Consider the following 19251-nt stretch of genomic DNA (forward strand, 5'->3'; position numbering starts at 1 on the left):
AACGTCTGCAGTGCAGGGATTGTGCTGCCCAGGGCTGGAGGAGGGGTGTTACACATGTGTGCTATAACATACATGTGCACTGCATTAGTATATTGATGTATTCTATCAGGTGTGATCTGCATGGTATTATATATTATTATTATAGGTATACATCATCCTGGGCAGCAAAGGGTGTCTAATGTATACATTGTGTTTTGCCTTGGCTGATCTCATGCTGGGAGTGGGGGGAGCTGTGATTGGCAGAGCAGCAGAGCCCAGTCGGTAGGAGCCGGTTTGGACAGGATTTGTGTGCATGCTCTGTGTGTGCAGCAGCTCAGCTTACCACTGCAAATCATTTCATAACAATCTCTCCCTGTTTTTGTGTTCAGTCTTGTAGAGGGATCATTACATGTTTATCACTGCAATGATCATTTTCTCCAATATACTAGAAATTAAATGTTACATAGTAAAAAAGGCAATTTGGATTGTGCTGAATTGGAAAATACAGAACATTTTTCAAATAAAATGATATAGATTGCTTTTATACATTAATGTATGTGTTTATATATTTCTGTGTAATGTATATTACCTGATTACTATTGCTGTAACCTTTATTGTATTGTTTTCCCAGAACTTGTTCTGATAAGTGTGTCATGACTATGGGCTTTGTACAGCGCCGTGTAATATGATGGCGCTATATAAATACTGTGTATTAATAATAATAGGAATGTAGTACTAAATGCACACTGACTGCCCTAAGTGTTGCAATGCACTGCGTATGACAGACCAAGTTTTTTAATAGGTTGTCAAATGCAGCGCATCACAAATATGCCATTGTGCTGTAAGGTGCATTTGGGAGCGATCTATGAATGGGAACCCAGCACACCAACACATGCTGTTTTGGCCTAAAACGTGGTAAAGCAATTCACAAAAAAAACTGTTTTATTTGACTATGGTCATGTAATAAAGCCCAGTACTGGGCTGAACCCCAGACCAAGTGTTACATAGAGTTTGCTGCCAAGGATCCTGAAGGCTTCAGGAAAGTATTTGCAGGCATCTCTATAGTATATTGTTTTGGAAAGATTCTGGAATTGTAAACTCCCGTAAGGGTATTTTTTTGTTGGTTTGTTTCCATTCACCTCCTGAGATGAACTGGAGAATCTCCCAAAGAATGAAAATACTGGAGCACTTTTTTTCTTTGGAATGTGCCTACAGCCTCATAGCTCTGTATCTGTAAAGTTAGATCTACGGCTATTTACACACATGCAATATTTGTCGTTGGAAAGGATCTTTCATGAGAACCATTGCACGTGTGTACCTAGCCTAAGACACTACTGCCCCCGGCAGTCTAATAGGAAATGGTGGAGTTATGGGTGCCACTAATATGCCGTTCATTGTCCTGCCAGAGGCTCTGATATGAGGAAGCAAAGCTCTCTCTCCACAGAGACACCATGGAGGACAAGGTAACAATGACCACAATACTGCTGACCTTTGCTTTCTTGCTGCTTTTTTGGGCACAGCTTTTAGACAACATATGACGTGAACAGCAGGAACCACAAAACATTAGACAAATGTTCATTTTTTTCAATAAAAGCAAACATACAGTCCTTCAGTGATGATCCACCATCAATTGTTGTACTTATACCAGTGTTCAGTCAAGGTTCCTTCAGAAGTTGCTATGGCTTCCTTGAGTAATAAGCAATTTGGGCCTCTCAGGTCAGTGTAAGACAGACACCAATTATCTTTTTGGCTATCTGTAAGGGTGACATTCTTCAAACTGGCCAGCAATGTAAGAGACATTCTTCCTACTGACCACCATGCCAAACTACTGTGCATACAGTAATTATAGCAGGGGTTCCCTCATGTTAAAACGATCAAGAAAGGCTGGCTTACCCTTTGCAAAAGAATTTAAGAATACTGTGGGGTAAAACCCACAAATCTTTCATAGTATTCATGCTCAGTGTAATTGACACTTTAAGATGACTTTTACTTGATGACGGTCTGCACTAAGCTCCACAACATTGGCTTGGCCACTAACCTATATTTTCATGGACACTTTGTATTGGAATGTCTGAAATGAGTAATGAATAAAAAATTATCCACCAACAAGGGATATTTAATAATTAAATTTGGAGTAACTTTTTTTATCCCCAATTCCATGGTTTTGAGATTTATCCTACTGATTTTATCACTTTTCTCAAACCACCTGATATGTTTTTTGCATGTCGACATTGACGGAGCATGAAACATAAAATAAAAGCAGCACCTAATGACTCATGCAGAATCACATGTGAATTTGTTTATTTCAATGTGTGGCCAGTTTTCAGTATATTAATATTCAATATCTGGAAATCTACAAAACATTCACATAGAAACAGTTCAGTGTGTGCCCTCTGTGTTGACATAAGTACCCAATGAATCCAGAAGGCAGTGCACAGTTTTGAGCTCAGTGAAAAGGTCAGTGTCTGCATCTCTCCTCTTGGTTTGCTATTTCCCACTCATAAAACTATACAACTTACTGTTTGTTTCATCAACACATGTAAACACAGCTTTGTCTTAGGTGTTCCAGTACTTTGTTAGGGAGTTTTCTGCATTCATGCATATGGTGCTTTTTGCATGAATTTCCCACGTGTATAAAGTACCATCCTTTCCCAGATGTATTAAGTGCTATCGCTTTTACTTCCCTTCACTTCCCATTGCCTGCTGTTCCACCTCGGGCTCCACAAGGGATGAGGCAAAAGCTGACTGCACAATTTGGAAACCAAATGACTCCAAAAGAGACATATTCTGCTGTGGGGAGAAAGGAGAAGCCAATGCTGACCCCAGTGCTGGCCCGAGAGAGGCACTTAGAGTGGGGCCAAGAGAGGAACCAAGAGTAGGGCCTAATGCAGGGCCTAGGGCAGGGCCAAGTGCAGGACCTAAAGTGGCCCCCAAATCCCCAAGTGGTGTTCCCATTGGCCTGGCATGAACTTTCTGTATGTGCTTGTTGAGATAGGCCTTAGATCGAAAGAAGCTTCCACACTCTGAGCAAGGATAGCGCTTCTCTGCCTCTCCCTCAGTTTTCTTGGGAATCACCAAGTCACATGCAACATATGATCCATTAGAATTCGGCTTCTCGGGTGACTTGAGGTCACTTCCATCAGAAAGGTCACCAAATGAATCGGAGCTCTCCTGCTCTCCATGCTGACATTTGTCCCCCTCTGTAAAGTAAGAGAAGAAAAAACAAAAACAATGATTAGTTTTCTTCAAAAAATTCTAAAAAGTCAGTTTGAAACCAACACCCCTCTCATACCTTACTTTGTGTTTCCCTGAACCTATAGGCATTGATGGTGTACCTGGTTATTGTGATAGGTATGGTAACATTACCATACCTATAGTTAGTTATACAGAGAGAAATTAATATAAAAAACAAAAACATAGGATATTATTCAAATATAAGCTAAAATACATTGTAATATATCTAATTTTGGCTTCGATACTAAAACAATGGAATAAGATGTGCAATTTTCAGTACTGTGATTCCAGCAACCAATCAGAAAACAGATAGTAACAATTCAGCTGAAACAGCTCAGTTCTGATGGACTGCTGTGTTCTCCTGAACTGTAATATTGAATAGTCACATTGCAGCTTTTTCATCATTGTTCACTATTTTTTGATGAAACTCTGCCGATTGAGTTTGAACAAAACATAATATTCACGGCCAAATAGAGCCATTTAGATCTTACTATGCACTCACTACCTTTATATTTTTTCATGTGTTTGCTCCTCATATCAGCATAGGAAAGGGTTATAATGAAAGTGTAGCACAAGGCACGAAATGTAAGCAAACAAAGTTTGGCTTGCCAATAGTTTCTTTTGTATTTGTAAGAGAACATGTGATGTTTTCTCTAAGGAAATGGTATGACTAATTTTTTGGCCAAGGATTTTTTTTTTGTTCTAGGGCGACTAAGGGACATATTTGTAAAGGAATTAGCTGAATGTTCGTTGAAAGTCATTGCTCATATTTAAATTATCCAGCTTTCTGTTGTGTTTTGGTTAATGTGCATTTGCAAACAAAATTTTCAGAGCCCCCTCCTTTCACTAGTTGGTGTTACTTTTACCAGCTTTACCAATTCATCAGAGAAGGGGTAGCAACCTACTTTCATTCTGTCACACTCCGATGGGCATCAGGGGCGCTTCAGTATGTTTAAGAACCTTCTAATAGTATCTGCATGGTGAAAGCTGCATGCCTACTGCCCCCTTGTTGTGGAGTATCAGCCTGCATGGCTGTGATTTGGTGATAGGATTTGCTATGACCTTTATAAATATGCCCCATAACTGGAAATTAACATACTACAGTAGTATATATTTTGACTTCCAATGAATTAGCCAACTTTACAAAAACAAAAAGATAGAAGGGCAAACATAAAAAAAATGTTAATTATGATAAATTGCTATATGAGTAACAATAGAATAATATTTTAAAATATGTTCCTTCTGTAAAACAGTGATCTTTCCTTAAAAGTTATGTTTTATAATGTATGATACTTGTCAAGCATGCTGTAAAAGGAAAGTAATAGGTATTGATTATTTATCAGAGTTTCTAAAGTGCTAAATATTTGGTGACTCAATGCTATACTACCTTGGTTTGCATATGAACAGGCTAAATTTGACCTGCAAATATCAAATATCAAAGCAAGCAAACGGACTGCAGAAATCCACAGCAAACCAATTAAAACTCATCTTTCAGTCATATGGGATCAGCAAACTAAATTTTTGAAGGTTTCTACAGTATCCTCATTGTACCTGTTTACATCATCCAGCATCCAAAGCCTGAAGCCTTTATCTACATAACCTGTTTGGGAGTTGCATGCAGGTTTGTGGTTTTCTCTGGCTTTGTCCCCGGGAAATATTGAACATCAGTGATTCAGTATGCATATGTTTTTGTTTGTAGGCATTCCTGGTCCATGACTTATTATCACCTTTAAAGGGAAACTCCACATTCACTGAGATACACTTCATGTATTTGATATTACTGATATACATTCATTTTGTAATTGGAAGACATTACATTTCACTTATTTTTGCCTGATACTATTATTATTATTGACAAGTTAAAACTTTGATAAAAGACTGACAAAACAATGGCAACTTTGTGTACAGGAGCTTTTTTTTTCTATTTGTGTCAATGGTTCACTTTTTTTTCTTGCTGCCTGCACTACGTAAGTTACAATTTTGACATCAACTGCATTGCTCCTGGCATTGTTTTAGAGCAGGAGAGTTTCAGGTTTGGTGCAATGCTTGCCAAAGTTATTCCTCATGTGAAGAAATGCAAGGATTCTGTTCACTTTAAATAATGCTGGGACTGGTTAATAAGATTGCAAATACAGCAGACAAACCCTCCTATTTGGAAAAAAAAAGAGTACAATTATCAGATGTATAGTCAAAGAAAAGAGCCAAATAAGGATAGGTAATGATATTTTATTAAAGAAATCCCTGCAATATATATAGTTTTTAATTAGTTTTTTTTAGCATCAGCAAAAGTGGAGTTTCCCTTTACCATCATGCATACTTGTGTGTGTAAAGTACAACTAGCACCCCTCCTATCTCCCACTTGCGCCCCCCTCTGCACGGACAGCCGGCTGTGCAACGCTTGCCTTTAACGCCACAGGTCCGGACACACTGGAACAGTGCTGCACCATTTGGGGTGGATTCCGGCCGGTGAGGGCCCGCACTGAGGAGGGCGCCGTGATGAGTTTTTACGTGGACTTTTAAGTAAGAGGCAGAGGAGAAACCTAAACAAAATAAAAGCAGATGAGATGCTGCTATACACAGACCTCTGACTCCTTATTAGCTTTATCATTACCTCCATACATATACATTTTTTCTCTGCTTATTCCTGACACTGGAATCATCACTTACATCCTCACAGACATAACACACATTCCTTAAAAGTTTCCCAGCAGCAATCAATAGGATTCTAACATTTATACTCCTCTTTCCACTATTTTCCAAGAATTTGCATCAGCAATTTTTTTTAGCTTAATAAAATTAATGTGGTTGCTTACAGTTTGGGCAATTCTGCTAAAACAAAACACACCTGGCACCAGTAGATTGTACATGAGTACATTTCAATGACACTAATGTTTACATCGCCCAGAGGTTGGCCTGGTAATAATAGGACACCACATTGTAAATTTAATTAGGTTAACCCAACCACAATCATTTGTTTTGCCAGATAAACATCGTAGCCTCTTATCCCAAACATTCACATACCTATTACTGTCACAGTTTACCTATTTCAAGTTCTCAAACTGCCCCATATAACACTTTCAGTGAAAATGGTTCTGGGTGAATTATACTGTAAGTTTTAATGAAGTGTTTATAATTATGTGTGCAAATATATATATATAACTGTTGGGTGGTGGTTCATTTGAGGCACCCTCAGGGCTTGAGACAAGGAAAAAGCTGAAAAGCACAATTTGATAATGAAGTACTTCAATTCACAATCTTCTCCATAACAAGACATTTGAATGGCTGTACATGTTTTGATATAGTTACAAATTGTTCCAGTGTGCACAAGGCACTTAGGCCTTAAGAAGACGGATATGCTCAGGGCACTAGAGGTTATATTAAGGTAGATCACAGAGAATTTTACTCTCATTCAGGCACAGTATCTCTCATGGTGGTGATGATGATGGTGTGTGTGTGGGGGGGGGTCACTGACATATTAACATGGGAGTCCAAGCAAAATATGTAAAATGGAGCCTACATCCTCATCTACTGTGTATAACATGTATATTAATAAACTCACATGATATAAAATATGCAGATTAGCTATTGTCATTGTTTGAAATATTTTGTGTTATTGCACATTTACAGTAAAGCCACTTAATGAACATATTTTGCCTCTTAGTTGGTGTTGCACAGGTTTCTTCGTGAACCTGACTGGTGGCTGTGAAGAAATAACTACAAGTTGTAGTAACTTTCATACATAAAATAAAGGGCTCTATTCCTAGCCCATCTATCAGGAGAAGAATAGAACTCTCGCATCCTGAGGTGTAAGGCTAACACAAGAAACATGCAAATATCAAACATCTCTGTCATTTCAAGATCCATCCTATGCATGTGTGATGCTGTCTTGTCACACAGGTCATAAGAAACAAAGTGTATGCAGCTGTTCAACTACTGGGATATGGGGGTCATGTTTCTCTGTTTAATTTATGTGTGATGCCTCTGATATTGGAAAGTAGGGGCTGTGTTAAATGGCAAATTCAGCTTGCTTTTAAGTACATTGGAAATCAGTTTAGAGTGCTTCTGAGACCATTGGTCTTTCATTAGGGGGTGCGTTTGACTTGCACCAAATTGCAATGCAAAGATTGTCGAATACAAGGAATGCAGCTTCTGAACTGCCATGTACATTGTTTACAAAATTCAATTGGATTTTCTGATCTTCATTTGATGTGCATTACAAATGAAAGTCTAAAGCAGGAAAATAATGTTTGTGGACACTTGTCTGTAAACTGTTTCAAGTTATGCCCATCAATCAATGTAGGCAATAAAACATATTTCAAACTGTTTAGGAAATTGGTGCACGTGGTATAAGAATGTCAGGCATTTGTCTTATAAATTAAGACAACTTATACATATTAATAAGTGTGCAGTAACAAGTCTTGCATTGCTAACGTATATATTTTATGTATGTCCAAAAATATGCTACATAGTAATAATGTACTGATACTCATTAATCAATCAAATATTGTTGGCTTCATGGCAAGCTAAACTGATAATCTAATAATCACCACCAACTGGGCAATGCTCTTTGGGTAGTTCTTATTCATCCTACAGTGCAAGAGAAAGGTATCCAGTTACCTGCAGAAGTGAGAAAAATCCTAATATGGAAATATGGGATATGGAAGAGCTAATGGGCAGCATATGGGAGCCAGGATGAATTATTTGCAAAAATGTGCTGTTTTTACATAACTTATGTAAAACAGCTTATCAAATACAATCAATGCAGGTCTCATATTTCTAAAAAAAAGAAAACGAAAATGATCTGACAATAGTGGGTAATGTTCCACTTCTGTCCTCTTTGCTTTTATTTGACTTGCAAGCATTGCTGTACTGGTGAATTTAACATACAATATAAAGGCACTAAACAGAATAAATATTTACTTAACTGAACTGTGTGGGCTTAGACCTGATGTTTTGACAGATGGTATTTAATTATGATTGGAAATCATTAGTTTGGGGAGAGTCAGGGCATATTTAGGCAATCCTGCTACTGCAATCTTGCTGCAATATTCTCTATAACTGTTGCCAATATTCTTGCTGCGATTTTTTTTCATTATTTTACTATTGGACCACTGAGCAGATTGTAACCCTTTTACTGTGAAAAAAAAACTACTGTACAGTTTGTGCCTACTTCTTCTAAGTAATCAGGAGAGTCTTGACTGCCATGCTTTTGATTAGCTATGGTCACTAAGAATTAGAAAAACACTGGTTGTGTTAAATAAAAGCATGCACAGCTAATAGATATACTATAGCAGCCCAGGATAACCAGTTAGTGTTTACATTCACTGGAATCTACAAGTTAGATCAATGAAATTGATTGCTGTTTGGCCGTTCTTAGTTACTTCATCCTCTGGCTTATGACATAGGTCCAAAATACATATTCTGCACTATTCTTTTGCAATTAGGAACCAAGAGAAAATAAAATGCAGCAATTTAGGTGTTGTGCATATATTTTCATGTACTTGTTTTTGGTGTGGTAAGCACTGACAGAATAAAAAAGTATACCTTAATGTTTACTAGTATGATAGTAATTCTTTTCCAAACTGGAATCTTTTTTAAGCCTATTGACAGCCATTCCCACCCACACAAATGCACTCATCCTTTCTTACTTTTTAATTGCATTATCTGCACTGGTCATTAAAGCACCAGTATATTATTACAACAAAGGCCAATACATTCCCTTCAGTATAAAAGCTATGTCCTTTCTCTGGCATAACTGCTTATACTTTCTCTGCCTTAATAGTTACCTCGATTACAAATGGTACAGAAGTTGCTAGGACCCTCGCTGTGCTTCTTCAGATGATCTGCCATATAAGCTGCACGCAGGTATTTGCCGCACACCTGACATGGTACTTTATCCTCATGACATGCCAAGTGTGAGCGAAGGCGGTCACGTGTGGCAAAGGAAGCATTACATGTCTGAAAACAAGAATAAAAATATCATCTTAAATGCTAGTCAGAAACACACAGTTGATATTTATCAATCGGAATATTTTACTGTAGGTCATTTAGCAAAGAAAACATGGTTATTAGCTTTCTCCACTTTGTGTACAAATGTGATAAAGTGTTTTTTTTTCTTCCACAAAATGTAACTATGTGTAAACCTTAACACAAAACATCAATGTTCTCCCATTGGTTTGTTTAATATGCCATTAAAGTGGAACTAAACATATAATACTGAACTTGTGCAGGAGTTCATTCATTCCCAGCTTGCGCAAGGGAAGTCAGGATTACCAGCTATCCCTGGGAACAAACGCTGAGCTGCACATGCACAGTGAACGAGTTATTGCAGAAAGGACATCACCTGTCCCTTTCTGTAATAACCACTTGTCTGATCAAGTATTATTCAACGTGGGAATTAGTTCCATTTTAAAAGCCATTGTTATACCTGTTCAATACATTCACAAATCCTGTGTTTGCTGCAGTGTTATTAGTTACTATTATTGCTAGTTCTTTTATGTGGACTACAGAACATTTCCTCCCTATGTTATGGAGGTGTGGTGAGGTGAAGATTCCCTGTAGTCCCAACACATTTAATAGATACAGTACAGTAGGTAAGCATTATCTCCCTAGAATAATAAGTGCTCTGGATAAAAGAGCACTAATGCAGGTAAGCTGCAATATATTAGGCACTGATTTGGTTTAGATACACTTTATTGTCACTGTCTACTAGCTTTACTATTGCAGTGTGTACTTTCCTGCTTTGTGTGATAGTAATGAGTATCCTTAGCTCACCTTGCGGTAGAGACCTTAAAAGAATGTACTTACCTTACCTGTGATTTCCATATCATTACCAGACCAATCAAGATTCATGTGTAAGTTTCAGTTTGTTGAGCAAGTCTGCAAATGTTCATTTTATTTGTGAAGATGAGCTCATTCAGGGTAGCCATAAATAGTCATACGCCCATTTATTATAGCAATGAACTTGATTCAAGAATCTCTTGAAAAAATAGGCCTCCAGCCATTTCCATGGCTTGGAGATTTTTTCGCACTACCAATGCCATTCAGAGAGGGGTAACAACATGCATGTCACATATCAGTTGATTACAATGGTTCCCAGTACAGACATTATATAAAATAGATTGTTTTTATGCAGGGTCTTCTCCTGTGTTAGTGTTTGTATCAGTCTGTCAGTTGCAACCCCTATTTCATGTACAGTGCTGTGCAATCTGTTGGTGCTTTAGAAATAAAGTTTAATATTATTAATAAAGTTACAAGAGCTGAAGTCATTAATGTGTGCCTATGCACAAAACAATAGTGTCTTATACCTTGAAGAAGCATTTAGCTTCACCATAATGCTGTAAACTAGCCACTTAATAAAAAAAATGATTTCATTTGCCTAAAACTGCCCTATCAGTCTTTAGTACATGAAGGGGAATTAAACCACCTATAACTTAAAATATTATTGCATTAATCATTTAAAAGCATACCAGGTTACAATACCACACAGACCTGCTCAAACCAGATAATGCACACAGGCAGGGACATCTGAAAAAGGCCACACACTTTTTAGGCCCAATTAAACCACCAGTCCCGCTTCTTTTCTCCAGAAAAAAATGAGGTTTCCTTTTGTTTTCATTTGGTATTACCTGTCCTCCTCCTCCTCCTCTCTCCTGATCACTGTGAACTTGGCTGGCAAATCCTTCTGCAGAATTCTAGTTTGGAGAAAAATGGGTGTAAAATCATTTTTGTGGGCCCTTTAAATAGGAAAAATGTGATATATTCTGCTCAGCAGATAAGTAAAGTTAGAAAAATAAAGGCAGTGAAATTATTTAAATAATGAAAACTGGAAAATATAAATCTTATTACCCTTTACCTGCACTTATAGGTACAAGAAATGGACATAATTAATAATAGACTGCAGAAACAGTGCCTGTAAAGTGGGACTGGTGCTTTAAGTCACACAGGGAAAATACTGACATTCAATCAATTTCACAGGACTAAAAGCCACAGTCCCCATCCCCAGTGCCATACCTCACACTTGTGTGGTCTCTCTGATGTATGAACCTGTTTAATGTGTCCATTAAGATGGTCTGGTCTGTAAAGAATAAAGCACAGGAAAAAAGGCAGTAATTATTCCATGAATTTTTAACAACGTTGATTTTTAAAAGGTTTACAAAATGATAACTGCATTACATTGATCACAGTTCACTGTCCTATTTAACTATTGAGAAGGTTTTTAGTAGTTCACTAAATGAATAGCCATACTGATCAAAAAAAAAATTACCACACTCTGACTTTAAGGATTGAATATTAATATATTCTGACTGTAAAAGTCATTTGATAATGCATAGATTTAGGCTATGGAGATTTAATGATGTAGCTACATTAAAAGAAGACATCTGATTGGTGATAAAATAACACAAAACAAAAATAAAATAATACCTTGTGATATAATGAAGTTTTCAATAGTAGAATGCCAATTTTACCATTGTAACTAGAACAAGAAGTGAGGGAAAATGTCCCAATGTAGACAGCTCTTCTGATGACAACTGTCTAAGAGAGGATTTCCTCAATTTGAAGACATTTTCTTTATTTCCTGTTGTCTTGTTTTTCCAGTACCGAATGATTCCCCCACCCCTGCGCTAATTCTAAATAGGTATTTATATGCATTGGCTTCAAAGAGTATTCAGACCCCTTTCACTATTTTCTATCTTGTTATATTGCAGCCTGATGCTGCAATCATTTCATTTTTTTTTCGCATTAATCTACACTTGATGATGACAAAGTGAAAACAGAATTTTATACAAATTTGTAAATTTATTCAAAAGAAAAAAAAAGTATTCAGACCTTTTGCTTAATACTTAGTTTAAGCACCTTTGGCAGCATTTATTTTTAGGTATGATGCAACAAGCTTTGCACACCTGGATTGCCGGATTTTCTGCCATTACTATTAAGTCCCTTGAAGCTCAGTCAGGTTGGATGGGGACCGTCAGTTGACAGCCATGTTCATGTCTCTCCAGAGATGTTCCACAGGGTTCAAGTCAAGGCTCTGGCTGGGCCACTTTTGGACATTCACAGAGTTGTTCCTAAGTTAAGCTGCGTACACACGGCAAATTTTTCTCGCCCGATAATCGGTATCGGCCAATTATCGGGCGAAAATCTGCCGTGTGTACAGTCGGTCGTCGTCCATCGTCCGACGACCGTCCTGGCGGATCCATGGACGATGGACGACGACCGATCCTAATGAAAGGGAAGGGGAGAGCGCGCAGCAGGGTGCCGCTCCGTCGCTCTCCCCCTCCCCTCTCCATAGAGCATGAACGGTGCTGTATGTACAGCATCGTTCATGCATCGTGCAGTCTTTTCTCGTTGGAAAGGATCGTGAAAGATCCTTTCCAACGAGAAAAATTGCAGGTGTGTACGCAGCTTTACACACATGTGTTATCTTAGTTGTGTGCTTTGGGTAATTGTCAAGTTGGAAGGTGAACCTTTAGCCCAGTCCTGAGCTCTGTGGAACATGTTTATTGAGGATATCTCTGTACTTTGCTCCATTCACCTTACCCTAGACTCTGACCAGTCTCACAGTCCCTGCTGCTAAAAAAACCCATACCATGATGCTGCCACCATCATGCTTCACAGTTGGGATAATATGGGGCAGGTGATAAGCAGTGCCTGGTTTCCTCCAGACTTAATGTGTGACTATGCAAATCATGTCCAATTAATTTATTTACCACAAGTGGACTCCAATCAAGGTGCAGAAACCTCTTAGCAATGAATAAACAAAAAAGGGAAGCACTTGAGCTAAACTTTATATGGTATTCCAAAAGGTGTGAATACTTCTGTACTTGTGATATTTCAGTTTTTTATTTTTAATAATTTACTAAATTGTCTAATTCTGTTTTCTCTTTGTCATTATGGAGTACTGAGTGTAGATTAATGAAAAAAAAAAAAAAGAAAAAATAATTTACACGATTCTAACATCAGGTTGCAATACAACTAAAAAAAAGCGAAGGGGGTCAGAATACGTAAGCCACTACATACTACTACTAATAATAACAACAGCTCAAAGGTTTTAGTTAGCAGACCATCTCACAGTCAGTGGAAAGGTATTTGTGGGGCACACAATGCTCAGCCTAACGAAAAAAAAAAAAAAGTATGTAACAAAGGTCATAAGGGTGGCATCTCACTACTGTTGTAGCAAAACCACTGGTTGTTTGAATCAGTGATTGTCTCATTTCAGAAAGCAATTTTGTGTAGATTTACCAGTACAGGTGGATCTCAGCATGAATTGCGTTTTTGCTAATTGCAGCTCATTGCAATACAAACAGCAATACGTACATTGCTATAGTGAGAATGTCCCCTTAGACTGTATTTGGTTTGGTTTTACTTTTGCACTTTTTTCATTTGCTAATCCTCACTGTTAAAGCATTCATTCAATATGAAAGTAATGTAACAATTTTCAAACTGTCAAACTTTTAGGCTGTTTGTCAAAGACGATAAATATTACTTAGATGGCGATCAGATATTCAGATTTGATGATATTGAATGTGATAGAAAGCACATGCAGTTGGACATTACTATGTATTACAACAATGTAGCACTTTGGTTGTAAAAATACCCAGATATAAAAGTAACCATAGATGGAAATGTGTTCCTTCCAGTGGTATATTACCCAGCACACACATGCATAGGTGTATTGAATGAATGAAATTTATGAGAATAAGTCTATTTCCCAGCTGCTGGTGCCTTACACGCCCACACATGATCATGATAGCTGCAGCCCCTTCCCTTCCATATTAACCTCCTCTAGCTTTTTTTCCCCTTCCCTTTTGAAGGGGGGGGGGGGGGGGGCGCATGTTGAGGGTGTAGTTCCTCTCTCTTTGTAGTTACCCCTCCCTGTATCCTGCTGTGCAATCACTGGCTAGAATTTTCATTTTAGGGGGGTGATTGTGTGGTGTGCTCTTGGTTCAGACATTGTAAAATGGCGTCCCATGAGTATATAAAACAAGGGGGGGGGGGGGATGAGAACTGGTTTTATGTAAGCAGTCATGCCTGTGACATGCTTCAGAAAAAATTGTCAGGAAGTGTACTATTAATTATTATTATCTTAAGTTGAAGAAGTGATACCTGCACAGTGTATGAAGCGTGAGCAGATCTAAAGAGCCCAGTATTGTGGCAATAAATGCAGAATAAACATAATTCTTTTATGTACATACCTAACATATGCTGGTGATGCACCATATGTTAACTACTGAATAAATATGTAGTTGTCTAGATAACATTTAACTATGTACTATATGTCAGGACTTTTTATTTTATAGATTTTGGAAGGTGTTTACTGCTTTAGAGCTCTAGTAAGCTGGCTGTACAGTTATACAGTTTGTGCACAGCAAGGTAAACTTAAAGATAAATTAATATCATTTACTTGGATCATGCTGTGCATCTCCCAATATTTATAGTGATTGCAACAGAAATCTGATTGAATATTTTTAAGAATTAGTGTAGCTGTTTTGTCTTATGCTTTTATTTCTGTTGAGTGCCAGTTTGTTTTTCAGAGAGCAATTCCAAGCCAGCAGTAGCCAAATGAGAGGATCCTGTGCTATTTACTATGACTATACAGCTCTGCATGTTGTTATATTACCTACTGGGACACTTTTTTATTAGGCTATGGTGGAAGCACCAGCAGATCATTGAAATGTGATCAATGTTTTCTATAAAAATGGGCAGAGATGTACAGCCATAGCAAACAGTACATGGACAGTTCTACTATTGGGTGCTGGGTGTCAGGAAATAATGCCAGTGGTATGCACCAGATGATCAGTGGTCGAGCACCCACCCCGGCAGCCTCATCAAAGTAATTTCTCCACTCCCTTCTTTTACAACTGTATGATTCAGAAAGGCTTATCAATGTTCTGGAATCAAATATATCATATATCAGCCAAGAGTGGTCTACTTATTAACAGGTTTCCTTTAAATTTAAAGTTTTTTTTTGTTTTTGTCCTACTTTACTACTTTAGAAAGCTAAATATTGTATAGCATGTTTTAAAGATTTTTTTCTCTCACAAACAGCAACACAGAGAGAAATAAAGAAAGAAAAGGTTAGAACTTTGCTCAGCTTTTTATTGTTGCCTTTGTGCCTTTCCATATTTTGTCTCCATTTACTCTGACAGTAAAAACCCGACAGCTTGCTAACCCCTCCACTCTTTATCTAAAATTAAAAAAAGCTTTGGCTGGACCGGACACTCAAATATGGTCCTACATTACACTGAACAGTAACCTGTATTTGAGGCATTGTTTAATACCTGATTAAAGGGGGCTATTTATAAAAGAACTGGTTTTGGCAAGAAAATTGTATTTTTTTATACACATTTAACTCCATTTTCCAATTTGCCCTTAACTTTTTTAAATGGACACCACTTTTCCATTTACATGTTACTTAAAAATTGAGAAACAGTTACTTCATTCAAGTGAAAGATTCCTTTGATCACCACTTTGGAGGTATACAGTATCTTTACCCAATTTTTAGAAGCCAGAAACCTGTACCCACTTTTAAAAATAGGGTTTTATAAAGGTGGCAATCAGGTTTCTAAAAGTACAGAGCATTATTCCTACTCCTTTCTTTTTGTGCAAAGGTTCCTATCGTCATTACATTCTGCCAATTGGTGCCTTGGAGAAGGTGGGAGGTTTGGGTGAATCTCTGGACTGGTTCCTGTGACATCAATGACAGATGGATCATCCCCCTGCCCTCTTACAAACAAAATACATCTGTTTTAGGTGGAACTTCCCATAACAAAATGTTTTTTTTATTTAAAATCCCAGAAAGAAAAAAAGCTTTGCTGAGTTTGTAATCTTTGCAGTATCTCCATGTAAGGCCCAGTGCTTTCATACACCTGCTTCCAAGTCACGTTTTATTGGACTGGACAAAGCTTAAAAGGTCATGACTTCTTTTCTTGTATAAAAGGATAAATCATTTCCTATTACCCATCACAATGAGACAGTGGAGAAGTTCAGCTCAATAAGGAGCTTGAACACAATTATATAAAAAGAGAATATGAACACTCCTGCCTGGCTTTAGACTAAAATGACTGCTTGGTTTAGTTAGATGGTTTAGTCTTGGTCCCTAGGGTGCTAATGAATCTTTGTTGAATATAGGAAAAGCATGTGCCTGCATGAGAAAGGACAAGAAGCTATAGCAGCAGTGTGATCTCCACTACCATGTGCTAGCATGCCACATTGAAGACACATGATCTTGGTAATATATGTTATAGGTTTATGTGCTATTTTCTAGTTTCTGATACTATAACCACAACATTTCCTAAAAAACATAAAATATTTGTGCTTATGTTTACTTACCTAGAAAACCCCTTTCCACAGCTTTGGCAAATATAGGGCTTTCCTACAGAACCATCATGTGAACGTACATGGTAGGACATTCTGTCTTTTCTCTTAAACCTCAGTCCACACACAGGACAAGAATATGGTTTCTCTCCAGAATGAGATAGCTTGTGCCTGTTCAGGTGATATACATCCCGGAAGATCTTTCCACACAAATCACAAGCCACCTGTTTCCTTGCTCGGTTCCTCTTTCGAGGGGTTGCTTGTTCTTCTTGTGATAACCCATTCTCCCCAAGTCGAGGTGTCTGAAGGTCAGCATATCCTAACTGTAGACTGGTAACTCCATGTTGTGCTTCATGCTGACGGAGCCGCATGGGATCTGTAAAGACTTTGTCACAGAGTCCACAAGGAAGTATAGCTCCATCACGTAGGCCACCAACAGCACCAAAAAGGACAGAGTCTAATACACTTGGTTTTCTTGGCCTTCCACGGCCACGTTTGCTACCAAGTCCTTGAACCCCCATCTGGTACTGTGAGGGCAAAATTTGTGACGATCCCCCAAGTGCTATAAGAGAAGCCTGACTAGGCACAGCAGGCCCTGGCCGTACAGAGTCCTCCTCCTCATCCCCTATTGACCCTGCAATTCCTGTCCCGCTCATCACAGAACCGTTTGTCATGTCCAATGGAAAGCCAAGATCAGAAGTCCCTGATCGAAAAAGCATGAGTTCAGGCCTTGTAGGGGGCACCAGAATTTGTACATTAGATTGCTTGATGACCTCCTGACAAATGTCAATCACTGAGCGCATCAGTAGGAACTTGGCAGCTGTCATAAGCTCTGGAAAACTCTCCAGTCTAATAATGATGCGAGCTGTGTACGCAAAGTCTAAAATGTCCCCGAAAACCTTGGAGCTAATGGTGTGCATCTCAAGCTCTCGCGGAGTTGGACCTTCTGCCTCTCCAAGGACTGACTCAAAATACTGACTGCAGGCAGCCAAAACAGCACGGTGGGCTGGAAAGCTGTCCTCGCCGACACGGAGAACCACATCGCAGAAACGACCTCCGCTCTTACGTTGCTGGTTGAGTTGATTGAGAACATCGGAGCTGTGCTGGCTCACCTGATAGGTGTAGTATGATGGGCCGCAGCCCTCTGCCAAACGCTCCATTCTGGGGCTGTGATGATCCTGGGGCTAAACCTACAGAAGGCAGCAGACACAAACGTGAATAACTTGTCGATAAGATTCACTGGCGTACATACAAAAATACCTTATGTACAATCTGGATACAAAATAACATGAATGTCAACTTCCCGAAGCACATATGTGTAGGCTAGCAAGTGTAGGGGGTCATTATATATACCATATTATTACTATTTTATATAATAAACACTGAAAGTTACCCCCACCACCCAAACAAGGAGCAGTTTAATGTGTCATGTGCATATAGCATATATATATAAATATATATATATATATATATATATATATATATATATCACCTCACACCTATACACACACACACATATATATAAATTCTATACACACATATACACATATAAATTCTATACACTTATATATTCTATATACATATATGTGTGTGTGCCAGCATTCTCAGCTCTAGTCTACTAGTCATGAGGCTGAAGTTTTCCTGCAGGCAGGGTGACCTGGGCATGTGAGAATGTAGGTGTTTTGGAATGGGAGGATGACATGAATGTGAAGGGAGGGGAGCCCAGAGGATGATGGGAGGGTCCAGTGGGGCCGCAGGATAAAAGGCCGCCAGCAGCGCTGAATGGGGTATATAAGGGGGATCCCTACTGCACATTAGGGGTTCGGGGTGATGTCACCTGGGTGCGCGTACCCGCCTGGCTCCTCCCCTTTGCCTCGCGCGGGTGCGCGCTGCGCGGGCCGGTACGTCCCGGAGCCCCGGTAGTACGGCTTGTCGGTGCTCTGTCGTCTTCTCCTCCGCCTCTACACCCCCGAAAAAAGAATCCCCCCCACCGGACTCCGCGACCCCCCCGCACCCGAATGTTGGAAAGCTGTGACCGGATCCTCCGCAGCCTCTTTGTGTCTGATGCCCCCCCGGACTGAGAATCTGTGTCCGCCCCCCGGTCCCCCCTCCCTATGAGCACTCCCCCCGCCCCTGTAAGCAGACTGGGAGACCCCGCACATGCCGACCCCCCCTCCAAACAGTCTCCCCCTCCCGGAATAATATGCATATACACTGGGCACAGGCTAATCAGTGTGCACATTATTCTGTAATATATAACACCCCCACATTTCAGGGTTACCCCCTGTTCTACAGTAATGTATTCTGCACTATGTACACAAACTATTCTCTAAATATCAGAACAAGTGTGACATTAGGGTGCCATCTGCTTCCCCAGCTGTGTGTGTATCTGTAGACCAGGACTGTGCACAGTGCCACTCTCAGCAGGCACACATCTATCACACAACTAGTTTGCCTGGCACAATACATGGCATCACCTCCAACATCACCAATCATCCTGACTGCAAACTACAGACCCCCTGTATACAGTGTAATGATGGATATTCAATGTGTAAATAATAATTCATGCTAATCCTGCCTTCCGCCTAATGAGGGAAGAAACAAATGTGCTTTTACCCACCCCAGAGATTCATCAAGCTGATTTATAGCAGACAAATATTAGGAATTGATTGAAAACACATTTATGTGGTGTAGTGATAACCAGGCCTTATTCACACCTTC

General features: G+C 39.1%; 1 protein-coding gene across 5 annotated transcripts; it reads right to left on the bottom strand.

Annotated features, from left to right (window-relative positions):
* Nucleotides 1-2263: 2263 nt before the first annotated feature.
* Nucleotides 2264-18544, bottom strand: PATZ1 (POZ/BTB and AT hook containing zinc finger 1). 5 transcript variants are annotated; one of them, XM_072415520.1, is made up of 7 exons: nt 18382-18542; nt 16546-17720; nt 11227-11290; nt 10842-10907; nt 9000-9171; nt 5616-5753; nt 2264-3179 (listed from the first exon to the last, which is right to left on the bottom strand). In XM_072415520.1, exons 2-7 carry the CDS (start codon nt 17688-17690, stop codon nt 2656-2658), a joined length of 2109 nt encoding a protein of 702 aa, XP_072271621.1. In that variant the 5' UTR covers nt 17691-17720; nt 18382-18542; the 3' UTR covers nt 2264-2655. The 5 variants fall into 5 exon arrangements, with proteins under 5 accessions (XP_072271621.1, XP_072271622.1, XP_072271624.1 ...); XM_072415521.1 differs by having other exon boundaries at nt 18368-18542; XM_072415523.1 differs by lacking the exon at nt 5616-5753 and having other exon boundaries at nt 18382-18544.
* Between the last annotated feature and the right edge of the window lie 707 nt (nt 18545-19251).

Source organism: Pyxicephalus adspersus, chromosome 6 (assembly GCF_032062135.1).
Source record: "Pyxicephalus adspersus chromosome 6, UCB_Pads_2.0, whole genome shotgun sequence".
NCBI classification, from domain to species: domain Eukaryota; kingdom Metazoa; phylum Chordata; class Amphibia; order Anura; family Pyxicephalidae; genus Pyxicephalus; species Pyxicephalus adspersus.